The sequence below is a fragment of the Salarias fasciatus genome, chromosome 14 (assembly GCF_902148845.1).
Source record: "Salarias fasciatus chromosome 14, fSalaFa1.1, whole genome shotgun sequence".
In the NCBI taxonomy this organism is placed as follows: Eukaryota; Metazoa; Chordata; class Actinopteri; order Blenniiformes; family Blenniidae; genus Salarias; species Salarias fasciatus.
This window is the reverse complement of record NC_043758.1, coordinates 4,735,473-4,762,435: the sequence shown is the minus strand read 5'-3', so window position 1 is coordinate 4,762,435 and position 26,963 is coordinate 4,735,473. Positions and strand designations below refer to the sequence as shown.

General features: G+C 44.4%; 1 protein-coding gene across 2 annotated transcripts in view; it reads left to right on the top strand.

Annotated features, from left to right (window-relative positions):
- The window catches only part of tyw1 (tRNA-yW synthesizing protein 1 homolog (S. cerevisiae)), a 67,399-nt gene that overhangs the window by 517 nt on the left and 39,919 nt on the right, over positions 1–26,963 (top strand). The window contains exons 3-11 of one of the 2 annotated variants that reach the window (XM_030109027.1): positions 165–296; positions 524–625; positions 1,700–1,894; positions 1,989–2,294; positions 4,376–4,495; positions 13,493–13,610; positions 19,283–19,335; positions 19,427–19,545; positions 22,218–22,327. In XM_030109027.1, coding sequence (XP_029964887.1) covers positions 165–296; positions 524–625; positions 1,700–1,894; positions 1,989–2,294; positions 4,376–4,495; positions 13,493–13,610; positions 19,283–19,335; positions 19,427–19,545; positions 22,218–22,327 — 1,255 coding nt within the window. The remainder of the gene's footprint in view (positions 1–164; positions 297–523; positions 626–1,699; positions 1,895–1,988; positions 2,295–4,375; positions 4,496–13,492; positions 13,611–19,282; positions 19,336–19,426; positions 19,546–22,217; positions 22,328–26,963) is intronic. The other variant, XM_030109028.1, reaches the window with a different exon arrangement.

The following is a 26,963-nucleotide window of genomic DNA, read 5'->3' as shown; positions in this document are numbered from 1 at the left end:
CTTCCTCCCTCATCTGCATCTCATTTTTCACATCACTGGACTCTTAATTTTTAATTTCAGCCTTTCTCAGTGGTTTCTCTTTGTCAACACTTCAAATTCTGTATTAAATGACCCACTAAGTACATTTCCTCATGCATGAATTGTCCCTTTCTTTGTCTCTTTAGCAGAATTTGTCATCGGAGGATGTTTCTTTTATCAGTAAAGTTGAGAGGAACAGTCACCAGCCCCACAAGGAGATTGAAGTTCATGTGTCAGGAGTAAAAATCTTCTATGGCTCTCAAACTGGGACAGCGAAGGTACGGCTGTAACAACAACATGCTGGATTGTCATCTCTAAAATAAAGCAATTATAGATGTTGCCAATTCCAAGTAGGTTTGAAGTGCTTCACAAAGACTGACAGAAGGATAGGTGGAATTAAGTGAGAGAACGAGATTGAAATGCATGTTCTTGTGACAACATACACCAGATCGTAACAGATGATTATTTGTAGAGATGTCTGAATGTTGGACTCTTGTGTGGTCAGGGATTTGCTCAGCAGCTGTGTCAGGAGGTGAAGGCTTTGGGTTTACCTGCTGAAGTTATCGACATGAAAGACTACGATCCCGACGATCAGCTGGCCGATGAGGTGAGTCCGGTCCAAACAGGGTATGTCTCTTTTCTAAAGCGGCATCAGCGGGAGCGTCTAATCAATCCATACATCTGTCCAGACTGCTGCGCTTCACAGGAAGATCAGTAAGATGAAAACAAGACAAAGAAACTGTGAAGACTTGAACAAAAAGAGAAGGAAGGCGTTTCAAATTTAATGATCAAAACTGACAGAAAGAGAAGAGGAGAGAGCAAAACAACTAGAAATAATAAAGTAAACAAATTAAACCTGTTACTAGTTTGATTATGCAACACTAACTACACTAAAGCACTGAAAAGATTGAAACAAAGCCTAACTGAAATTAAAACCAAAAATAACATAGGTTAGAGGTTTTTGCTTCTTTAAAATGTTTTCTTCACTTGCTGTTTCCTTCAGATCCTCATACAGACTCAGATACGCCTTTACAAACGGTTTCCACCTCACACTGACTGGACATGTAGCTCTTAAAGGGTGAAGTAATAAGACTTTATTGGCTTGATCAGGAAAAAGTACTGAATACCGACACCCCGACTATAAAGAGTTTTCACATTTCCCCGCTCACCCTTCATTCTTCAGCTCGTCTCAGAAAACAAACGTTTTACACTGAAGCTGCTGAGCTGCAGAAAGATGGACGGCGATCAGATCGCCAGTGAGGCCGTTTTCAGCTGCGGACAGATTGCTGCATCAGGGAATGACTGGGAAATCAGTCAGCCACGAGCGACACACACAAACACACACACACACACACACACACACACACACACACACACACACACACACACACACACACACCTCAACTAAATAACAGTTTATTCAGCAGAACGGTCCTGCTTTTCTCAGTGGTCTGAAACATCCACAGGAAATGAGATGGCGCGCTCCACTTGATCCCAGCTGGTGCTTTAAGAGCCGAGTCGTTCAGTTCAGGGTTGTTGTGCTGGAGGGGGAAGAAAAGGGAGAGCTTGCAAACCTCACAGAAAGTCTAAAAAATATTTGTCTTTTAATATTCTGAAGGTCACCTGGTTTGAGAGTTACAATGAACCCCAATGTGTGTTTTGTGTTTCCATCTGCTTTCAGTGCGTCAGTAAAACGGTGTGTGTGTTTCTTGTGGCCACCTACACGGACGGGCGTCCCACGGAGAACGCCGAGTGGTTCTGCAAGTGGCTGGAAGAGGCCTCCACCGACTTCAGATACGGGAAAACCTACCTGGAGGGCCTCAGATACGCCGTGTTTGGACTCGGCGACTCCGTCTACGTCGGCCACTACAACACGGTGAGGATCCGCGTTTCCCGACATCGGAGCGTGATAAACCTTTCAGAGCTACACGGTGAACGGCTGGTGAACCGTTTCACCTCGATTCCTCCAGGTGGGGAAGAATGTGGACAAGTGGCTGTGGATGCTCAGCGCCGTGCGCATCATGACCAGAGGCGAGGGCGACTGCAACGTGGTGAAGAGCCGCAGCGGCAGCGTCCAGGCGGACTTCCTCTCCTGGAAGGTCAGGTTCCTCAGCCGTCTGCAGGCTCTGGTGAAAGGAGAGAAGAAGAGCTGCAGCGGGAACTGCAAGACTGGAGGCTCCTGCAAGAACAAGAAGAGAGACGAGGAGCAGCAGCAGGAGGAGGAGGAGGAGGAGGAGGAGGAGGAAGAAGCTTCTCTGCAGAATCACAGCTCTGAGGTGAGGACGGAATTCACAGTATTTAGAATCAGAACTGAACTGTTTACATGCAGGATGCAGTTAGTGGAAAACCCGGGTTTGATTGTTTGGGTTGTTCATCAGAATGTCGGGTCTTCTGCTGTTTCACCCTCAGATTTGACCTGGTTGATATTTTTTTCTTTTATCAGCAATTTAGGAGACGAATAATCGTGAGTGTTTTTATTGATTTTTGTGTTTTTTTTTAAATTTGAGGATGCTTTGTCCAAAAACAACTCCTTGTATCTCGTTGCAAACTTGTGTTTAAAGGAGAATGTGTCAGTGTTTCAGTCATGCCTCGGTTGTACACCAGGTGGTGCTGTTGAGTCATTTTTGCCCAGGGTGAGCTTTTCCTAGTTCTGTGCAGTTTGTCCAGATCAGTGTTGATCAAGAGCTGCTATCATTGAGTGTTCATCCTCCTGCTGCTGCTTCTCTCAGTGACTCTAAACGCCACCTTGTGGTGTAAATGTGTATTGCGGGATGCCTAATAAATGCCAACAGCGGTAGATGAAACACACAGTTGTCCATGATGAAGTTAAAATGATTAAAGTTAAAATAGAAATATTACAGAGTATCTCTTTTGATTCTATGCTGTGTTGGTGGTTAGGACGACCATTTGTATCCACATTTCCATCTGTCCTGGATTATTAATTTGTTTAAAAGCAAAAAAAAAAAAAAAAAAAAAAAAACAGGATGAGGGAAGGTGAACTTGTCTTTGCAAATCTTGGTTCTTGATTCTATATTTTTCTATAAAAGTCTCCCTCTAAGGCTCCTGATGGTACACTGAGTATTTTTTGCTCTGTCCCGCTGACGCTGAATAAGAGTAATGAGGTAAAGAGAACAGAGTGAGTGTCAGACAGGAAATTTTGTCACTGGAGGAGTTTTCTCGCTTGTGTTGATGTCCTCCGACGTTGTGAGAGCGCCTCATCCCAGCTGCAGGTGAAGCAGGCTGGCTAGGCTCATGGCCCCGTGTTGCACTGCTTCAACAATGTCATTCAAAAGTCATGAAGCCTTCAGACGTCTCTGGGGTGTGACTCTCGATTCATCAGGTGCTTTTTTTTCCAGCAGAGGAGATGTTGTTTCACCTATTTATTATAAATACTTTGCAGAAAATGTCAGTTTATCACGTCAGAATATGGAAATACCACCCCGAGTGTCTGAAATTACACCACAAGGCGTTTTATAGATACTCGCACATTCTCGGTATTCATATGCATCCCGGTGCACGGCGATGATTGGTCGTCATGGTAACGGGCGCCTCGGAGCCAAGTGGAGCTGAGACTTGCTCCCCTCCGTCTGCAACACTCAGCAGAGGTGACATTTAACGGGAACCGGAGTGACGGACAGACGATTGTAGAGAGGAGGGAACCGTGTGTGTGTGTGTGTGTGTGTGTGTGTGTGTGTGTGTGTGTGTGTGTGTGTGTGTGTGTGTGTGTGTGTGTGTGTGTGTGTGTGTGTGTGTGTGTGTGTGTGTGTGTGTGTGTGTGTGCGCGCGCACGCGCGTGTGTGTGCGCGCGCGTGCGTGCGTGTGTGCGCGTGCGCCAACATGTTAATGGACATGTGGGCAGAAGCACTAAACATCCGTCCATCCATCCTCACACACACACACACCTATCCATCCATAAGGATGCACGGTCACACATACACACACACCTACACACATTCTCACATGTAGCGAGCGCCGACGCTCCTCATGAGCAGAAGAGCTTCTCAGGGTGGATTTACTGTGCGAGTCCAGCTGGCCGGTGTTGCGTTACATCTTGTCCTCTAGGAATCTGATTCCAAATCTTTTTTTCCTTTTTTCCAAAACATTTTATGCAAACTATGATATTCTCCTTAAAGAGGAAGAGAATGAAATGTACTATCGAAATAAATGTTCGATTTTAGAATTTTATTAGAAATTTCATGACTGTTTTGCAAACTATCTGGTAAACTCTTGTTACTGAACTGCCCAGACCCAGAAGAATGTTACTGTTTGAGCGTCATCACTGTTCAGAACCAAACTCTTCCTCTTTATTTCTGCAGAGTGACCTCATTTCTTTTTCTTTTCCTCTGTCTGGTCTCAGGAGGACCTGATGGAGTCCAGCAGTGATGAAGACGAGTCTGGCCTTCAGGAGAGAAAGCCTGGCTCTGTGGTGGACGTGGAGGATCTGGGAAACATCATGAGCAGCGTCAAGAAGGCAAAGGTGAGACTCCTTCCTCGGCCTTTATGAAGTAATTATAGCACAGTTAAAAAGAAATAAAAAAATAGAACGATTAAAAAAAAAAAACAATCAAAATCAGGACATTGTTTTAATATTCAGGATGAAGAGTGCCATCTTCTTGTATTGCTACAGAGGTGATTGGGATGTAAACCTGTGGTTCTGTGAAGGATCAGGAGCCTCAGGTGAGACTGGAGGTGGTTGATCAGCCCTTTCACCGCCTCTGCCGACCTGCAGCCTCCTCCTGCGGAGAACAGACAGACGCTGAAACACACTGTGATGAATTTAGAAGAGGCGTCTCACTCCACTGCAGAGTGTGACTGCTGTTACTGCCCTCTGCTGCTGGCCGGCCAATAGAAACGCTTCGAGAGAGGAATTCAATTCCAATGCCTTTACTTTCACTCCATGGTCCCATAAGATAAAATGAACAATCATGAAGAAAGAAGACAGGCTTTCCTTTTTTTCTTTTTCTTGGCTGCAGATGCCTCGACAGAACGGTCTCAATACCTGGATACCTGTTTATTTGTCTCCTGAACTCTCCGCGTCGCCTTCAGCCAGGTGTTTTGGTCTCACTGAAACATGAAACCCTTCAGGTCGTGGTCACCAGCGACCCCGCCGTCCTTCCGTCTCGTATTCCTTTACTCGTTTTCTCAGTTTGACTGGTGTTTTCAGGTAAACACATGTTGTGGTTTGCAGGACAAACTCATGTTTTCCTCGTTTCCCAGTTCCATCTTTATCTTTAGGCGGTGCGGTTGATGCAGTCATGATGACTTTGTTTTGTTGGCGTATCTTTACAGGTTGTTCACACATCAGCTCTTGCGGTTCCGAGAAGGTCGGCACGGTGCGGTCTGCTCATATCAGACTTGCAGTCAGATCTGTGAAAGCCCTGCGGAGCAGCGCAGCGCGAGATAAACATGTAACTAATCAGAGTGACTGCAGGAGGCGTGACGGAGCGCGTCTGTTTGTATCAGTGAATATCAGTTTCATCTGGAGGACTCAGCTGTTCGCCTAACTTCATTACAGTTACGTGGCCGTTGGATCCTTTTAAATTCCGTCGCCGTCGATGTATTTTCAGTATCTCTGCGTTAAATCTGGAAGCAGGCGCGCCGCGGCGTCGATCCGCCGCCGCCGCCTTGGTTCGATCCGAGCGCGTTCGGCTGAAGGAGGAGTGGCAGATGGGCTGATAGACACCAGACCCCGGCAGGCTTGCGTAACGGCGATTCCGCCCACCTCGCAGACCTGTGAGGAATGAGTGACTCGAGAAAAAGGAAAGCGGCTCGAAGATGACGAGGGAAAGACTTTCTCAGACCTTTGTTCCGAGGCGTCATCCGAAGGTTCTGGCGGAGAAGTGAGCATTACGAGTGGAGAGATGTATTTTCAGCTCAGCAACTCTGGTTTTCTAATCTGATTTCTAAGTTTAGTGCTGCTGCTGCTTCGTCACGGTATCGACGTAGATTTTTCCATTTTCTGTGCTGGAGTATTTATTTTTCTGGTTCAGGGTTCCACTTTAACAGTAACGGCGGACAGTAAAGGTTTTCCACTCTGAAGCTGCAAAACGACTGAGAAAGGATCAAACTGATCCAGTAACTTCTTGATTTTGTTTCCACATTCAGTGTTTATTTGTGTTTACATGGGACTTTTTATTCCTGTTAAAATCTGAATAAAGGCTAATTCAGCTCTGAAATGATCATCTAAACGCCTAAAAACTTTGTTTGGACTGAAGTTTGAATCTGAATAAACTAGCAGGTTTGTTCGTTAAAGAGAATTTAATCCTCCGTTTTTCTCACGTAAACCCCAAACTCAGGAATATAATTTTGAATAAACCAATTCCTAATTCAAAACACAATGTGACCTCTGAAATATAGTTAAGACAGTTTAACACCAGAAAATAGGTTGAAATGCAAAAATATGGTACAAGGATAATCCTGATTTTTGTCATGGCTATTGATTAAGCAAGTGTGCAATAATTATCTGTTTGTCTCTCTCAATCTGTTTGTCTTTCTCAACCAAATGACACGGGACTTAAAAGTAATCAGAAATATTTTACACTTAAAGCTGAGCAGGCCCTGTGAAGACTGATGTTGGAGCATTTCAGTTTACTGTTTTTCCTTTTCTTTTAATTTCTTTCCCCGTTCTTTTAATCCCTTCTCACCTGCATTTTTAAGAATTGTATTTGTTTTATTGGTTACAGTGTCAATTTCATTCAAGATTAGGAGAATAACCTACCCAGTTATATTAGTATTTATTTGAAGTTCTGATTCAACAAATTAAAACTTCAGTATTGACTTTATATTGTGAGTTTTGAGGAATAACAATAAGAAAAAACTCTGTGAGAGCAGGATCTCCGGCCTGAAGTGATGTTTTATTGAACGGCTCCTGACAGGAGACTTCACACACTCAGATGCTGCTCTTGTGACACACACACACACACACACACACTGCTGGGTGACCAGAGTTGATGCCGACAGTTGTATTTGAAGTCTTCTTCGCTCTCTGCCTCTGTTGTGACATTAATCTCGTGTGCGTGTGTGTGTGTGTGTGTGTGAGCTGCAGGAGGCAGGACAGGCTCCTCTTGTTAGACATCACTGATGGAAACTTAAAAAGGCGTCGCCGACGACTCGCCACAGAAGAGCTCGACTTCTTTTATTCCAGATATAATGAGGTGTTTTTATTGTATTTTCACGAGGAAGCCAGTGTCTTCCTGTTCCCAGAGGCTCTTCCTGTCTGTTCGTTCTCTCTACACATTAGTGACGGCAGCAGGCAGAAGTCTGTAATGTTGTTTTTCTTCTAATGTTAATTACTAATATATTTTGCTATTATTATGAACAGCTGGGTGACAGAGTTGCTCTCCCGTAACAGATTAGCATTGCTTTTGCATAATTTGGTCACATAAAGCCGGCAGGCCGAGATGTAATTAGATTAAGCATTAAACATTTGTTATCTACAGGAGATGGCGGATTTTTAACCAAGCAGCCTACTGCTACTGTGTAAGCATAAAAACTGAGCGCCAAACGCCTGTTTCTGTAAAAGGAAAAAAAAAAAAAACCATCAGTCAATGTATTGGGATCACATTTTGATGGTTTTCTACTTTGGAAATTGAACTTTCGTATATTGCAGTTAATTTTCTCAAAATGTGGCTGGATGTTGTTTTGCTATGGCGTGTGGATCTGCAGTTCCCACCAGCAGCGTCTCAGCTGTTGTTGACTTTGCTGCTGCAGGTGATTAAACGGGGATTTGCGTCCTTTTCGTGACTTCAGGCCTGTTGCCACCAAGTATGAAGTAATGTTCAACTGTTGGAGTGAAACACAATCTGTTAACAGGAAAAATAGTGTAATTTTTATAAATGATGTTATATTAACTGAGCCTCTCACGAGGGAACTTCTCGTCTTGGTTTATTCTGGAGCCGCAGCGGAATATCGAGCTGCTTCTGGGGGGAATTTGACCCTTTTTTCTTGAGTGGCTGCAGACTTTGGAGATTGCTGTGACTCATCAAGGCCAGGAAAAGGCTTGGGTTGTTTTTCACTTCGATTTTCCTTCCTTATCTTTCCAGGAGCTTTTAGAGTCGTGTGACTTTAGATGCATGAGTGTTGAACTGAGATTTGGGAAGGTTACTCCAGTTTTCAAACACGGTTTCATGATTCGCCGCCACTTGAGACCAACTCTAGTTGTTAATGATACGATCTGTGATTATGTTCTCAACATGACGCGTAAATACATATATAAAGTTAACAGGAAGGTCAGGTTGTGATCCTATAACTCCGTGGAGCTCATTCAGGTTGGCCTCTGTGTTGCTGAGCCTCCTCATCACTCCCTGTGCCGGCGTTTGACCACTAGGTGATGGCAGAGCCTCTCGGCTGCGACTCTGAAGCCACTGGCTGAACCGCAGGTCCTCTGTGGAGACGCAGCGTCTCACATTAATAACCAGGCTTCTCACACAGACATTTTGAAGCCATTGATTTCTTCTGAATAGCCCTCGAAAAGCCAAATCCTCAGTTTATTATCGGGCGCTTGGAGTCAAACAGGCCAAATATTTTCTATATATTTGTTTGTAGCTGACCTTGACAGAGGACCGTTCTGTTTTCAGCCTCCTGTGAATCCTTTAAGACTCATTCTAAAGTCCAGTTTTTATGATGGAGTTGTCGAAGCTTATGGACCGGCCAGCAGGACTCGGTGTTTTCCTTTGAGTTGCACATGAATGTGAGGAGGATGTGACTCTTCAGCCATGTCTGGGCGCCTTGCCCCTGAGATTAGGAAAGTATAGCGCCATAGCGTCATGGCTCGTAGTGATGAATTCATATCTGCATCCGGTTTTTTCTTCCACACAGCGATAGACCGGCTCTGACTGGCTGCCACCGCGCGCTCTGCCCAGCCTCGGTCTATATCAAGACTTGGCTGAGCTTCGGTTTGGATCCTGCCCAGTGCCAGCAAGGTTCATTTGTATTGTTGCTGCAATTGACTTTGCGCGAATGCTCCTGGTGTAACGTTTGTCTTGAGAGGGTTGTGTTTCTGGCTCGCCGGTCCGTTTCAGACTGTGGGAGTGTCGCCAGGTAGAAGTCACTGTGAGAATGAGCTTTAACCTGAGCGGCTGCACGCCGCCTTTGGCTCGGCTGCGATGCTTTCAGAGACACGGGACGCTCTCATGACTCGAAGGGTTGCTGGCAAAACAAACTCTACATATTCATAAGTAGATCAAGTTTCTCCACAAGTGATCGGCTGGAAATTCGTCACTGTAGTTGTTTTCTGCTGGGTTTCTATTCTTGGTCTTGCTCTTTCAGTCTCTGCTCAGTCTTGGTTTCAGGCGGAATCGATCCAGACGAGCAGCTTTTGTAATTGCATGACGTTTTCCAAGATTCTCGGCGCCGCCCAGTTGAACCGTTTCTCCAAACCATCCTGGTGTGAAAAAATAAAAAAACCCAGATGTCCAGAAGAGACTCAGAACCTGTCCACACACAGATCAGGACATGTGTTTTATGGTGTTTGCATTCAGTCCCCACGAAATCTATTTCAGAGAGCGAAACTGCTTTTTTTTGGAACGCCTCTCTGAGAGAGGATAAATCAGAAAGCGCTCGGCGAGCATCTCGGTCTCCTCAGTCATAAAAGCTGAAAAGCAGACGCCATAGCAGCCCCCCCTCTCCCTTCATCTTCATCCACTGACCCAGTCGGCACTGCAGAAGCTGCTGATCTTGTTGCTGCTTTTTTATGAAAATCCGCTGCTCCTCCTTTATCGCAGTGAGCAACAAGAGGAAGTTAGAGCCGCATGTTGCTGAAGTCCGCCGCTGAGGGCAATCACATTTTGTTCTCCCCATCTTCTGAGTTTCACGTGTATTTCTGAATTTCCTGCCTCATCTTGAATCATTGGGATCATTTTGAATCATCAAGACAAATCAATCAAATATCGACTTAGCATTTGTTGCTTTAGTTTTTTTTTTTTTTTTTTTAGCTTGTGCGATGCTCCTTGTGTGTTGCTCACGGTCTCTTTGGCGGCGTTATCGACACGCTGCATTACGGTGCTGTGAGATCTGGGTGTCCAGACAGGCCCCGGCCCGCCTGCTGTCTGCGAGCCTCTGAAGACGGACGGGGCGAAACTGCAGCAGCAGGAACCCGAGACCAGGGCCAGATGAATCAGCGGCGCTGCACAGAGACGCTGCGGGGACAGATTGCTTCACCGCCGGCTTCTTGTTGTGTTTGCGGTCAGAACCGTACCAGTCTTGGGCGCATTAGGTGAACGTGGACGTTTGCGCTCGTCTTCTTCGAGCTTCGAATTTCACGCCGCACAGCCTTCCCTTCCCTCCGTTTAGATTTCTGTAACGGCTCCAGTGGCATCGTCTCCATGATTTACTGAGTGTGTTCGGGTAACCGAACTCTTTCCTTGAAGACCAGAATATACGATCGCTTCAATCTACACGATTTGCTGAGCTATAAAAAAGTTTCCAGATATTATCTAATGCAATACCTAATCCTTTTTCCATCTCAGAAAGAGACGTGGGGGTGTTGATGGCTTACTTATTCCAGCGTCTCCTTGGAAAAAAGAAAAAGAAGTGCTCGTCCAAAGGGCCTCCGGCCTTGTCAGGAGCGACGAACCTCTTCTGTAGACGGAGGTTCTGATTATTAACAGCGAGCACGGAGCAGGCGGGGCTGCTGGAAAGCTACAAGGACTTCACTTCTTCCAGGTGGGAGGTGAAAAAACACCATTTAAAGATTATTATGCAGCAGAGACCACTAGACTGAACACCTGAGGCCAAGCGGAGAAAGAGAAAAGTTTTCACTGTGTTTTTATTCAGCTCGTTTCCCGAAAGAGGAACCCTGTGTTCCTTTTCATGTTTTTACAAGGAACGCCTCAAGCGCGCCATTCACATCCGCACGGTTTGGGATCGTGTTTTTCTTTAATGAATTGATAAAGCACAAGTTTAAATCAAGTAAGAATACAGAAACACACGAACCTTGGATCTTGAGTCTTCTCCCAAAAGCGCCAGCAGTCTCCGAGGCTCTGAACCAGCGCCGAGAGGGATCAGGGTGTCACGTCCTCACGGACATTCATCACTGTTTACTGACGCGGTGTCGCCGCCGTACGAGCGCCGCCGCCGCGCTGACAAGGTGACGTATAGATCCCGGTAGACCAGTAGAAGATCAGCGGCGTTTAGTGGAGCCGCCATTAAACACGGTTCATGTCAAAAGCAAGACGGACGTCACTCTTCTCAGAGAAAGTAACACGTTCCAGCATTTAATCAGTCTTCTGTTGCATCTTTGTGTCTGTCAGTTATTTAGCTTTATATGCAAAAGCTATCTTTCAGAAGTTACATTTTATGCAAAAATATGGTGGAAACTTCAACAAGAATCTTGGCAGCGTTCTAATAAAGCTCCGATGTGCCTGGAAACAAGATTATTACAAACCGTCTGAGAAAAATGTTTATTAGAAATCTACAGCAGCTTTAAGCAGCCGTGGGAAAACTACACAAACACAATTAGACTGAGGAAATAAACGCCCGGAGCAAAAAGCTACTCACCTCTTTTGTTAAGTCACAGAACCTTTTATTTCATGTTGAATTCAGACTAATAAAAATAACCCTAATAACTATGACTCTTTGCTAAAATCTAAAACCTGAACTGACTTATCGGGCCTTGGATCAGAAACTTCCAGCTCGTCGTCGGTTGATCCAAAGACTAACTGATGTCTACAAAGTCGGGCACGGCTATAAAAAGATATCAAAGTGCTTTCAGCTTTCATTTTCCACCGTCCAAAATGTCAGAGAAATGGCAGCCGAAGGGCGGAAGAGGGGCTGTGAAAGTCATGGCGAGATTTCAACAAAAAAAAAAAAAAAAAAACCCTTAAGGCGAGGTATCTGCAGGGGAGAGAGGAGCGAAGCGTCCGTGTGACAGCCAGAAGGGTGAAGTGGTGCTTTGCTTCACTGTGCAGCGTCGATGCTCCAGACGCCTTCATACAAAAGACATCCGGAGCCGGCGACGGCTCGGTGAGAGTCGGTCTGTAGTCGGAGCGGCCGGATGAGCGCTGCAGAGAGACGTCTGAATCCGCCAGGATCGGCTCTGAGCTCAGAGGAGGTTCGAGTCCAGCTCGGGAACATATAGAGAGAAACGACCTCCATGGGGCTGGGGGGGGGGATTTGACATGTTACAAACATAAAAGTGGGACACCGCGAGAGGCTGCTGTGACGTTGGTGTTGTAGAGGTCCATAACCAGAATCTGGCCGGTTCATCTCGGAGTGAGATTGAAGAAACGGCCTGGAGGTGTTCGGAGGTCTGGTTCTAGAAGCCAGAACGGGACAGACGGAATCATACTGGCTCGCCTCCGGGCCTTCGGCTCTGATGAAAAGACCACCTCGCCACCGTTAACAGTCGAAGGGCGAACTCGCTGCAAACTTTGCATCAACTGAGAACAGTTGTGCTTGTGTCAGCGTTTCATGACTGGAGGCGCGAGCGACAGACTGTTGTAAAGGTAAAGACCGTTTCTAAAATAAAGATAATTTAGGAGGTAATGTGGCGAGTCTGTCGACAGCAATGTCTGTTATGGATAAATCTGCAGACTGGTTCTGAAGGAGCTGAGCTGTTAAAAACCTTCCAGAACTGAGCGCAGATATTCTCCAATTCTTTTGCCGCTTCATGTGATCAGAAAAAGCTTCATGACGTTGAACTCTGACCTCCGTAACCGGTGCGGCCTCAAAGCATCTCTACAGAGACGCTTCCCCAGCGTCTCTGTAGAGATGGCCTCTCTTTACTCGGCTCAGCGGTCCCAGAATCCACTGCTTCTCTGGAGAAATGCAGATCCATTACACATGAGCACACCTCAAGGACACGGCTCTCTTTTATTCCTGCTTCTCTGAATGAATTTATGAGCAACTCTGGTTTTGTTGGATTCATTCCTCGCCGTTGTTACTACCTCTTTACCCATATTTCTCTTCACTTATGTTTTTTTTTATCTCTTCACATGAATCATCTGAACCATTTCAGGATTTGGTGTTTTGTCAAATCATCTTGAAATACAGTACTTGTTATTATTCTACCTTGCAGCAGGGTAAATCTGGAAGCAATCTTTTTTTTTTCTTGTGTTGCATGTTGCAGCATAATTTCATTCATACATGCCAGAAACTTTTGCACAGTGCTGTCTTTCCTGTGACCGGTGTGATTTATTAGAGTGTTTCATGGAACGAGTGAGTCAACGTTGTTTTGTTTGCATGCGTTAAATTGATTCCTGAGTACACAGCCCAAGTTTTAATTTTTATTTATTTGTTTATTTATTATTTATTACATATTGCATGTTTATATTGTGATATTGATAAATCGGCCATATATCCTGCAGCCTTTCTTCTTTATTGATTTGGCATTAGTTTCATGCCGAATTCCCTTCCTGAGCCAACCGGAGCAGTTTTGGGAGGTTTCTTTTTGTGACCCATGGGAAACTGGATTCGAACCAAGAAACATCCAGAAACAAGCTGCTTTCCTGAACCTCAGCGTCTCTCTGTCTTCCAGAGCCGAGAGGAGGTCCGGGTGAAACTCTCCAAAGTGAACGGAGTGAAGAGGATGGAGGACGAAGGGGAGAGACGAGAGATGATCACCCCGGCGCTGAGGAACGCTCTGACAAAGCAAGGTACGGCCGAGGAGATTTACTGTCAGGACATGAGATTCACAGATTATTCAAACACACTTTGGCCACAGTTTTAAAGGACTTCAGGCTGGTAAATAAGTCTTAAAAACCATTTGACACTTCCTGTTAGTATGAATCTTCTTTTACTGTGTGTAAAACCATCAAGATTCTTTTTCTTTCCAGAACAACATCTGGTGGGTGTCACCAGTGGCTGGAGATAAAATATTCAAATCATCTCGCTGCATTGCTTTGCATTGTTAAAAAAGCTACATTACAGACTGAGCGCAGCAGCTGCTTGTCAGCGTATCCTTAACCTCCAGCTCTCCACAAGGACGGAAAGCTGTAATTCACTTTAAATACATGAGTTACGAGTGGAGCCTTTCTGAATTTACAGCGCTGAGGGTCGCAGTGAGGCTGCAGTCAGTCCCGGATGACCCAGCGCGAAGGACACACACTGCACGCCACAATATTAACATTATAATATTAACCCTGAAGGGTTCAAGGCATTTTAACTTTGAAGATTTGAATAAACGGCCTACTTTGACATTTATTTAAAAAAAAAAAAAAAAAAAAAGTCAAAGCTGAAGTGATCAATATCGCAGGGATTTAAAGGTGCATTAAGGAGTTTGCACGTTTTATGCGAAACAACGCCCCCTGCAGGCTTTGGTCGTAATGCAGCTTAGTGAAACGCTCGTGCCTGTGGCTTGCGTCCATGTACGTGCACGGAAGAGGGGATCTTCTTCCTCGCTCTTTTAGTAGCACTCGAGTAACCTTTAAAGCGATACTTCAACATTTTGGCAAATTGGCCCATTTAGCACAATTCCTTAGTCATTTCGAACATCATTCTTACTTTTTTTGTAAGGGCGAGCTGTTGTTTATTCAGAGGTGAGTCGGGGAAGGTTTTTGGGACGGATAAAATGGAAGTGGATGGTATTTTTGTTCCCCCTCGTCAAACTCATCAAATACACAATCCAACAACCCCAAAACACTTTGGTGGACACGTTATAATCCGCACATTCACTACGCTGTGAAATATTAATGCAAAATTACCAGATTGAGTTGTTTATGCGAAGATTGCTAAGACGGAACTACTACTACTACTAAACATGGCGTCTGGGCGTAGTGATTTCAAAAGAAAAAGTAGTTCCCAGTATTTGCTTCAGTGTCGTAGCGCTACAATATTATTTGTTGGTGTTCCACAGCGTAGTGAATGTGTGGATTATAACATGTCCACCAAAGTGTTCCGGGGTTGTTGGATTGTGTATTTGATGAGTTTGACGAGGGGGAACCAAAAATACCATTCACTTCCATTGTGTCCGTCCCGAAAACCTTCCCTGACTCACCTCTGAATAAACAACAGCTCGCCCTCACAAAAAAAGTAAGTGTGCTGTTCCAAATGACTAAGGAATTGCGCTAAATGGGCCAATTTGCCAAAATGTTGAAGTATCCCTTTAAGTTTCTTTTGCCTGGTGGGGTCTGTGCTGGAGTTGTGGCAGTGCTAGAAGCCGGTCTTTTCTTACTTTCTGGAAGATCCATCCTCAATACTGCTCAGTTGTTGCTCTAAGCATCTGGCGGCGTAATGGCGGACAAAACGAAACTTAAGGAAATCAGGCCAGCCGGAGCGCGCATTACGTCACATCCTTTCAAATTCTCCCCTAACAAACTCTGGTGCCGGACCGGCTCTGCAACTTTAAAGTGACAATTTAGCGCTGTTAGCGGTACTTACAATGAATATGTCAGGGCACATTGTACACATCATTGAATATTTGTAACATATTTATGGTGGAAAATAAGTATTTTTAAAGTTGACAAACTCCTTAATGCACCTTTAAGTTTTCCTTAGATAAATATTAGATGGATTCTGACTGAAGTTGACAAATACATTCACTTTCCCGATAAAAAGTTCAGGTGAAAATGGAACAATAAATCGGCAAATAATACGATATAAAATGTATGAATGGTCATTATTATTAATAAAATCTAGAAATGTGTGCGAGTAATGTTTGGGCTCAGAATTCCTTGTTCCAAATCTTCTGGTTTTTCTGATCTCTTCATAACCTGCTGCTGAAATCAGAGCTGAGAAGAACCTTTGAGTCAGTCATTTGTATTTGGACGATTCAGAAAATCCCAATGATAAGAATCCAGCATGCTGGACTGAGCCATGTCTGACTCACCTGGTTCGCTGGTCATTAAGTGGAAACTCAGAGCGATATTTGAGTCAATATTTAAATTTAGTAAATGAAGTTGTGATCCCTGACCGGAGAAGTCTTACAACCCTCCCCGCCTCTTCTGTGTGCGATCCATTCACTCCTGTGAGACGGACCGGTCATCTCCCGCCAACACCCCCGTTGTTAACTTACACAACCCTCTATAAATAGGAGCCTGTTAGCGAGACTTCACTTTGACCAAATGCTGACCTATTTCGTGGCGCGAGCGTTGGCAGCAGTCGCCCCATTTCGTTTCATTCAGGATGAAAGAATAAAGGATGAAAGTTTTGGCGCAGTTTGGTGTGTGGTCGGTGTTGGAGAGGACGGCCGTCCAGCGCAGCCGTTTCATCTCAGCACGCCGTCGAGGCAAGACGTCGAGGCTCCTGAGCCGCGGCCAGCAAAGTTTCTCTCTCTGAGCAGTTTGGAGGAAACAGTTTGCCGTTGGTGACGCGCGGCGGCTCCACGAAGCAAACACACACCAGGACCGACACACCAGCTGTGAAGAACTGGTTTGGTGTATTTCAGCGTTTCAAAAGCTGCTTCATTCTGGGGTGAAGTTGTCTCTGGAAATGGTTCCTGTCTTTATTGAGTTTTTCACTGTTTGAGAAGATCCATCCTTTTCTCTTTCTGTTTATTATGTCATCTCACCTCGTTCACTCATTCTCTTCTTTTTGTTTATGGTCCTAAGTGTTTCCATTTTTTTTCTTTTGTTTCGATTAATTTCTTTCAGTTTTTTCCTCATTTCAGTTTGTTCTCTCACTTTCTCTGTTACTTCATTCTCCTTTTTCTTTGTTCTTCTCTTTCTTACAAGCTCTCTCTCATTCATTCATTCTTTCTTTCTTGGTTCTTTCTGTCGTTTGTTCTAGTCTTATTCATTATGTTTGATCTGCATCAAGAACCAAATGAAGCATCCCAATTCAGTTTGTTCCTCAACTTTTTTTTCTGCTGTGTTGTAATCGTATCGATTTAGATGAGACGATGCTGTTTGATCTTTTGTAAAGTAGTTTTCAGGTGTTCTAATTCAGCCTTTTTTTGTGGCTTCACCAGCTTTTCTGATCTGAACTCCTCTTCTTGTTTATGTTCTCTCAGTCAGTCGTTCAGCAGAAACACTTTATCCATAAATCCCTCTTTTAAAGTGAACACGAGTAAAACTTTATGTTCCTCTTTGTTGTCCGTCCTCCACTCCCTCTCTTCTTCTTTGCTGCCTCTGCTGATACTTTACCGACCATCAAAGCCTGGAAAAGCTGAAGCACTGCTCACTTTCAGCCCGTCAGTAGGTAAATAAAGCTGCTGCTGGCGGTTTGTAGGAGGACGTGGCGTTTTCAGGTGAAACAAGCAGCTCGTGGCTGCTCAGCATGTTTTTACCCCCAAAGAGGAAAAGACGCCAACATTATGTGTATGAGGAAAAGAAACTGAATTGTGTGTGTGTGTGTGTGGGTTTGTGTGTGTGTGTGTGCCTGACTTTGTGTTTGGTGTGTTTGATCCGTAGCATGCTGTTTCATCAGCGTTAAATCAAAAGAACCAGTATTTTCACCACTCTGCCTTTTTCTGCAGATATATTCATGAGCTGTTCTGAGGAATAGCGTTGTTGCTCGATTCGTCCGACATCCAAACCACACGCACACACACGCACATGCACACACCCCACAGGACAGATTTCCTGCTGTTTTAATCAGATAACTCCTGTTTGAAGGTTTAATTGTGGCTGAAATTTGAACAACTTTCTGAATTGAAAAGCTACAGCGTGACTACCAATTCCTTTTGAATCATGTTAGAAGTCAGAACGTTAGATGTCTGATTTCATGTCTCTCACCACTGTAAAGGGGGAGTCGACCTGCACATTTCAAGATGTTAAATGCAGAATTAATTGTAAACGCAGTTGCTTTCATGCGCCGTAAATCCCCTTGAATCTATTGTAAAACGCCGCCTCCCAGCGTCGGGCAGAAACGCCCGATAACGCACATTCATTTAGAAAAACGTGCTAACTGGAGGGAGTGCGTTATCTCTGCCATCTGTCGCTCTGTCCTCACTGCACCCAGTCAGTAAATCAGCTTCCGCATCTTACAAGTGCTTCTACACATCAAAATAAATCCAGCAAGTAGTATGAAAGATGAACAAGAGTAGAGGGAAATGCGTTGTCTTTTATTCTGTCAACATTAAGTTCTGAAAGAAAACGTTTCTTTTCTTCGGCGTCTCCATGTTCAGCTCAGCTTGGGTCAGAAATACGAAATTCATTGTCTGCAGACGATATTTCAGTTCATGTGAAATGTCGAAATACGATTGAAAAGTAAATTTTTCACATAATTTCAGCTGAACAGTGAAACATAAATGTGAATTTAAGTTTGTTACACATGAACTTAAATATTTCCACCTTTCTATTTTGTCACTTAATTCTTTTTAAATGTTGCTGACAGGTCGTAAATATCAAAAATACTAAATAGTGAAATATTTTAAAATATCAAAAGCTCTCAGCCGTCGTTTCTTAGTCTCACAATGCTTGAGACTTCTGAGTTTACAGCGATTACAAACCAGGACCTTTTCTATAGATTTTGTTTCTGTGGCCAGTCAGAGGAGGAGTGATGAAATCAAAATGTCCTGAGAATTTCACTGTAAATATTGTGGTTGAATACCTGATGCTAACTTGTAGGCGTGTTATTGAGCTGATCAGAGCAAATGTGAAATACACAAATGATCAATGTTTGTGATTTTAAGCAACAGTTTTACTCTGGTATCAAATCTCGTGTTTTAGCAAGCAGTTAGAATTGTTTTCACAGCAGGCAAATGAAACTAATACAAATAGTATTTCAGCTACATAGAGCTAATAGTTACAAATATACCCAACTACAGCTGTGGATTTTATATAGTTGCTTGTTTTTCTCAGTTTGTGCTGTGATATCAGAGTAGAAAGTCGACAGGATCGACAAACCCTTAACTTTCAAACACATGTACATGTTTTAAGATGTATTTCGTGTCGTCTGTGATGCGGATTGAATGTTGACAATTTAAAACCAAAAATTTTAGAATAAGCAGAGAACCTCTCGAACAATGTGAAAGATAAATCAGGAGTTTATTTGTGTGTAATAATGTTCATGGTCCAGGCAGCTCAGAAGCAGTCCGGCATGCCGTCCTGATGTGAACGTTCGTCACCGGCGGTTTGACGTCTTGGCGTCAAGAGGATGAAGGGCGACACGAGGAGTAAAAAGCTGCTCTGGTGACACTTTAACTGTCTCTTGTGCATAAAGTGAATGAGCTCTCCGTCTGGACGCCTGGTTTGAGACGAACACTGTCCTCTGGACTCTGAAGGACTGCGAATGAGTTTGACTTGGCATGTTGAAGAGAGTTTTATTGATTTTTGTTTCCTCTCAAAAGAAATGTGGCGCCCACCTTTTTATCCCCCTTGTTGGAGAAAAATTTGACCTATAAAAGCTCAATTCCTGACGCATGTTGTTCCTTTGTGCTTCTGTGCAGGATACAAGCTGATTGGGAGCCACTCGGGAGTGAAGCTCTGTCGATGGACCAAAGTAAACTCGCATCAGACCTGTTTTTGTTTTGTTTTTTTTTCTAAATTACATTCAATGTTAAATGTCACGACTTCTCGCCTCTGTCGGTTAGTCGATGCTGCGAGGGAGGGGAGGCTGCTACAAGCACACGTTCTACGGGATCGAGTCCCACCGCTGCATGGAGACCACGCCCAGCCTGGCCTGTGCCAACAAGTGTGTCTTCTGCTGGAGGTACGTGGCGTCGCACCGTCCAGCCACTGTAATCTCCGTTTATCTCCATCAGACTGCCAGTCATCAGTTACTTTCTTTAAGCAGAAACACAGATATGTGTGAGAAATCATCTTGTTTAAGGTGATAAAGTACAGGCTGGGACATTGGTTTAAATATACATAACTTAATTCACTTTAGAATTAGAATGTGTAAATGGTAAAAAACCTGAGGTTCTCATGAAATCAAGAAAAAAAAAATACTGCTGTAATCAATAACTAGCGAACTGGAATTAACAAATTAGGAAACTTTAGATTCACATTCCAGAAAGAAAATGCCAGTAATCTAAATAAGCAGCGTTTCTACCATATAAAAACCCTGCATCTGATTAAAATAGCAAACCTAACATCGTTTTCATTCATCCCTTCAGTCGTGATGTGTTCACGTGCTCGGAATGCTGTGGGAAAAGCGAAACACTTCTGTTTTTCTGTTGAATCTTTACAGCATTTCCATGTTGTTGTTTTTTTTTGCTGTTCTTGTGTGGATGTATTCAGTTTCCTCCCACAGTGCTAAAGCAGGCTGTTGAGGCTAATTGGTGACTACATAATTGGCAGTTGCTGTGAACGTGTGTGTGTGAGTGTGTGTTTTCTGACGACCTGCCGCCACCCACAAGAAGCTGAGATCAGCTCCAGATCACCCTCAGGTGTATTGAACGGTTTAAAGGATGGATGGATGGATGTCTGTGGATGTTGAGTCCTGAGATTGTCCTTGGCAGCCAAATGAAGCAGTCAGTCAGGATTATCGATGAGATCTCGGCTAATGAAAGAATGAATTGTCCCTTTATTCACTCTGTGTCGGCATTGTTGGAAAGTGATGTAAAAATACGTGCTTTCACAGCAATTCATCAGAATTATCCACTTTCTGGGCGCCGACCAAGCCATTTTTATATTTTTGTGTCATAATTTACTAAAGATATACCTGAACTGCTGGACTCTGTGTGGCACTGAAGGATTGTTGCCTGCCTGCTCTGTTTTTCTAAACCGAGGCTGTTCTCCTCTCAACTCAAGACGAATCCGAGAGGATTTCTCTGTGACAAACAAGGTAATGATTTACGTGCGGAAGACTAATGGGCGCGGCGGCGGCGGCGAGGTCTGAACGCGGAGGCTGATTCGTCTTGACGGCGGCGAGAAATTGGGCCTTTTTTACTCCCCTGGAGTTCCGTTTGAGACGGCGGCCGTGTTGAGCGCTGAAAGGTCGCTGTCAGAGCGCGGCGCAGCGAACTGCCTCCCCGTCACCGCCGATGCGCCGCGCTGGCGTGAAGCCGCCATGCGGCCTGACAGGAAATCAGCAGTTTGGGGGTTCAGATGCTTCGGTTGCTGCTGGAAAGGTGTTACTTTTTTTTTTTTTTGTTTCCCAAACAATACGATCCGTTCTGTAACTTAATATGTTTTTATCGGGTGAGATTACACACACCCACATATTTCACTTTCAGCTCGTGGGCTGGTCTTATTATTTGTCACTGTGTTAGAGCACTGAAGTGCGTCGTGCCAGAGAAGACACAGATCGTGTGTGTAACATCAGGTGAAAACAAGTCTGTAGAAATGTGGTTTTAAGTTCATTGAGATGAATCTCGCCTCGCTGTTTTCACTGGAACGCCACGGAGCAGCCTGACCAGCACAGAGCTGCTCAAACGGACTATTTTTACACGTCTTCACCAGAATAAGATTGGCTGATCTATCGCAGGCTCCACTGCATTAATCGACTCTGAATTTACACAGTCAGTTCCACCAACTTCCCCTCTGCCCATCCGAGAAGAGCTTCTGAAAGTACAATTTAAAATAAAAAAAATATCAATGAACAAATGAGTCTCCAATGAGAAGTAATTGTCGAGACGAGAAAATAAGACGAGAGGAAGAAGAAAAATACTTGTTTGCTTGTTTAAATAGCTTCTGTCTCTGACAGGTCAGATCCATTAGAAATCTATTTCCCTTTTCACTGTGTGCTGCGCCGGATCTCCTGAGAATAACGATGTTGATATGATGGCAGTGAGACACAACTGACACCTTTCATTACAGTTCGAGGGTGTGTGAGGAGAGAGACAGCTGGTGTGCTTTTAATTTAAAGCTTCAGTATATTTAGATTGTTTTTTTTTTCCCCCCTTCAGATTCTCTGGTTCTCATTGTTTTACCCTCCGTTCGCAGCTCGGAGGAAGGCTGTGGCTCAGGTGGCGTTCGGGGTCTTTATACCTGTAGATCCTCCTGGATCCACGTTGAACTGTTGGTGCTCTGATCGAGCAGTAAGATGGGAATGCAGTGTGTGTGGATACCATCTGGTCTCATCTAGTTTTATATGCAGTTATCAATGAAAGCTATTGATGAGCAGAAGTCGCTGCGCTGACGCCGCAGCGTTTCCACCCGTCGCCGCAGCAGCCGCTCCGGTGTTTGTTTGTATCGGCTCGACGCCTCGGAGCTGCGCTGCTTCTGGCAGAAATATGTCAGATGTGACATCTCCCACCGGCTTGACGCTCCCGCCTCCAGGATGTCGCGTCCTTTTCTATTTGGAGCCGGAACATAAGCGGCGCTGGTTTGTTCCCGTCGCGCCCTGGAAGCACACGCTGCTCCGTCGCGCCGCTGGCTGCCGGTCGTGGGTGGGACCGAGGTTTTGATTGGCCCGTCTGTTCTGCGCTTCGCCAACAGACACCACACCAACCCCGTGGGCACCGAGTGGCGCTGGAAGATGGACCCCGCCCACAAGATCCTGGAAGACGCCGTGGAGAAGCACCAGGGCATGATCCGGCAGTTCAGAGGTCAGAGCCGCTCACGTGCACGAGCACGTGCACAAGCAACACAAACATGTCTCAACATTATCCTCATCATGAGTCCAGCCTGTGTGAGGTTTACATGTCAGAAATGATTAAACTGTGAAATATCTTCTTCAGAAGCACTGTGCAGATTAAAAAAACAACTTTTAATTATGAAAGGAAAGTGATTAATCGGCGTGAAAGTTTTAATAAATTGAGAGCGATTATTTTATGTCTTCTGGCTACAAATCAGATGTCAGAAGCATACAGGGAAAAAAAAAAGGAAAATTACCAAAAAGAACAAAGTAAGAGAAGGAGCACTGTTATTTTGGAAGAATTTTTACTTAAAAAATACAGAATCTTTAAGCAGAATCTTGAGGTCTAGTTGAAGTTTAGCTTGTACAGCGTGAGAGTGGAAAGACAACAGAACACGTCACGCCGGGTGTTTTTTTAAAGAGGCAGATTGGTGTGTGAGTTCATAAGGGTTCATATTTCAGAAGATGTTTCCCCGACAGCATCCTGAGACAAAACCTGTCATCAGCTCAGAGCCTTACGTTTCCAGAAAGGAGAATTATCAGAGGAAATAGAGACGAGTCTTCACTTTGGAAGAGTTTTACCCAATATTTTCCAACCTATCAGGATCATCTACATCCTCATTTGTACAATACTGTATCACATCATAGTTCATGTGCAGCTCTGACCTGTAGAATAATACCAGACGGTAATGCTTTCATTCTGAACCTTCTCGATGTAATTAAGTCCCCAGCGTAAGAACTTGCCAATAGCACATAAAGTATATGAGCCATAATTGTGGTAACATTTTGCCAAAAATGCAATAAGTTCTAACATAGTTGAAGTTGCATCAGAAGACTGTAATGATCCAGGCTCTGCAGCTGTGCTGTAGGAAAACTGATGCATGCACAGGGAGAACATGCACTCTGCACACAGAAAGTCTCAGGAACCCGGACTCAAACATGGGAACTTTGGGGAAAGTTGTCGTCCCTCCGCAGTAACTCTGTTCACAGACGGTTGTAAGTGTCCAGGCAGCCGTGAAGCAGCCGGGCTCTCCACAGCACTGGTGTTTCCGGCTGCTGACCTCCTGCAGCGCTTCGGCTAACGAAGCGGAGCGGAGATGAAAACGCTGACGCTCCGTCTCGTCACGCAGCCGCTGCTGCACTGCTTCATAAATCACCTCACGTCTCAACCAGCACACACAGACGGTTTAGTTTTCTGTCCTGGCGCCTCCTCCGTGTCCTTTCTTTCTTTCTTTGTCGTCTCTGAAGTTGCGCCTGGCGCTGGGCTCAGTTCGGTTCTCCCGACGCTCCGGGTTCGTTCCTGCTGGATCAGGACGACCTGCCGACTCGGTAACCGGATTCCGGCGAGCTCCCTTTACACCACTTGCATCCATTCTTTGGGGCGTTTTTGGATTTCGTCTCTGGCAGCGGAGGTGTTGGCTGAGCGCGGCGGTTTGGCTCCTGAAGCGCGCTGTAAACAGGATTAATGGCTGGTGATCGAGCGTGGCCTCAACAGATTCTTCTGAGGCGACAGTTATCAAAACACGGAGGCAACATCATTTTTTTAAAACATTCATTAAAGGGAATGCATTTTTATGGAAAACAAACGAGCCCACCAGATGGATTTTGTACATTTTGGATGCATTTTTGACCTGGTTGGATTAGTAATTACATAATCCAGCCTACAACTGGTTTCTTTCCAAATGAGCTCATTATTTTTTATTTCTTTTTCGTCTGGTTTTAGTCTTAGTCGTGCACCAGATTCTCTCCTGTATCGTAATATTCTTTCTAACTTTGTTTCCGTTCCAGAACTCATCCACTGCATCCAATTATATTGATTAGAATGTCTTTATTGTAACAAGTACAACAAAATTTTGAAGTGTAGTCCATTCTGTGGGACATGCAGAAAATACACTAAAAAATTAAAATTCTAAAATGGAATTAATTGGTTGATTGATTGATCCCAAATTATTTTTTGGGGAAAAAAAACACATTGAGATCAAGAGATGTGTTGAAGGCTGTTTTATATTTGTTCACCGATTCTTCTTTACATTCTTCTCACTGTGGGGATCAACCCTCAAATGAACTGTAAATGCAATAAATATCTTCCAGAAAAGAGCTGTATGTCTCATAAACAAAATAAAGACAAAATAAAGCCCTTCATTCTTATAAATCTGCTGTAAAATCCATGAAAATATCAGAAAAACCACTGAAACACCAACAGGATCCTCTGGAAACCCAGAACAACAAGTTGGAAAAACACAAGATTCTGTCATAAAAAAATTAGGGGTGGGACTCGATTAAAAAAATTAATCTAATTAATTAGGGCCTTTGTAATTAATTAATCTCAATTAATCGCATATCGATATTTGACCCGAGATCAGTGAGAACCTTTCTTTTTCTAATGGATTTTGGTATAGTGAATCAATATAGTGATACGTAAGCTTAAGCAACAAAACACTGTTCATTTTTTCAGCAAGGAAGGAGGAATTTAACCAAGACAAATAAACCAATACACATTGATTAGTGAAACTTTTGTTGGGCTGGGCGAGGGTCCTTGAAGTAGTCGGAGTGACGTTCTCTTCAACTCTAGCTGTATGCCAGGCTTGCGTGTTGGCCGCTGCTGCGACATGCTTAGCATTCAGTTGATATAGCAGGCTCGATGTGCTGCGATGGTATGCAAATTCTTTGCTGCACAATGTGCATACAGCTTTGGTTTTATCCACGCTGCCATCCGCTGGCTTTTTAAATCTAAATTTTCTGTGCACGAGACCAAGTAGTGCGCTGTCGTCGGGAGCACTCCCCAGTAAGGAAAGTCACTATTGGCTGTCCTAAAAGTTGCCAGAAGTCGTGAGATGAGGTCGTTATCTAATTTGCAATTTGCATGTAATTTTAATGGACGCTGTAAGAAAGAGGAATAACGTCATGGGAGAAGCAAAATGTGAGTTAAAAAAAACACCCTAAATATGTTTAGAACTACAAATGAATTTTCTTCTGTTTATTGGTTTGTCAGCAAGTGAGCAAGTGGCGTATTTGCGCACACGCGATTCATTTGAAGTGTGGAGGAGTGGTGTGGGTCTCCTCTCTGCTCTGACTGCAGCAGGGAGCGCTGCTGAGACTGGCCGCCTGTGAGTGCTTTGGGACGGGGGAGGGGCTCACGCAGCACCTCATTGAGGACAGCAGCTGCAGAACGAGACGTCCTGTCACGTCTCCAGAGCACCAGAAAAAGTCGCAAAATTTGTTGCTAGTCGCTTTTGAGAAAAAAGTCGCCAGGAGGCTTTGGAAAATCGTCAGATTTAACGAGAAAGTCACCAAGTCGGAAGCTGTTTCGTTGTTGTGTCACAGCGAAATATGTCCGGGTGAAACTCGTCCGGTGACAAACGTTCCGCGACAATTTGCGATAATTTTTTTATCGCGTTAAAATTTCTGTAATTAATTAATCGTAACTAACGCGTTAAAGTCACAGCCTTAAAAAAAATATAATGGATGATTTTTCATGGGAACAACATTCAACAGATATAAATTTCCTTATATTTCCTGCTATATTGCGACTTAAAGCCACACAGCCGGTGATAACCTGAGGTGTTCCACCGTGAGCGGCTGCACGTCCACCCTGCTCCAGTCTCGACCCCGCGGCCTCACAGTGTAATCTGTCCAGCGGCAGCCGGCTGCCGAGCCCATTCACCGAGACAGTGAAGCCATTGTGCTCGGGGAATGAGAGAAACGCCAAACGCTAAAAGCCTCTGAGACGTATCGTCTTCAAAGGGCCACTATATAACTAATACAGTCCTCCCAGCGCTTATTCGCGATGTTTTATAATGCACTTCATCAGAGGAAATGCAATTTCCTGAGCCGTAATGGAAGTTTTTTTTTTTTTATTATTAGAACATATGCTTTTGTTGACAGTAAACTTGATTAAGCAGCTAATTTGATTTTATTATTTTTTGTTGAGCGAAAATTGCACAGTTGTGCATCTCCGCCACTAAAACTTTGCACTTCTAATTAGAAACCCGCTCAGTCCGACTCTCATCATCCTCCATAATCTTCTTTCCAGTCGCAGTATAGAAATGACATTACGCAGCCTTCCACTCCACTTACAACTGACAGTGATACATTTTAATCCCCGCGGCACAAAGCGCTGCCCAGACGAGGCCTCGGCGAAACAGCCTGCTGTCTGCGGCGGCTGCTGAAACGCTCTCGTCGGACCACAGCTGTAAATATGCTGCAGCGGGCGGCAGTGGATGTTATTCTAATTCTTGTCACTGATGTAGGTGGTTTTATAGTCACAGCAAATTAAACAAAAAAAAAAAAAAAAGTGAAGGACTGAGGTGCAGTTTGAGCCAAGATCAACGAAATATGAAATTAACGTCCTGAAAAAGTATAAAATACAAGAAATAGTATGAAATATCAGCAGAGAGCTTTAAGTAGAGGCGTTTTCTGTGCAGTGAGAGGTCGGATGAGTGCAGCCGGCCTGTTTCCCCTGGTGGAGGAGCAGCAGGGGGGCGGCGGCGTCTGAAGACGACCCCCCGCGTTCAGCAATCTGACAGCCTCAGGACACACACTGCTCCAGTCTCATGGTTCACTTTCTGATGCTGCTTCGCTTCAGGCCTGTGTGTGTGTGTGTGTGT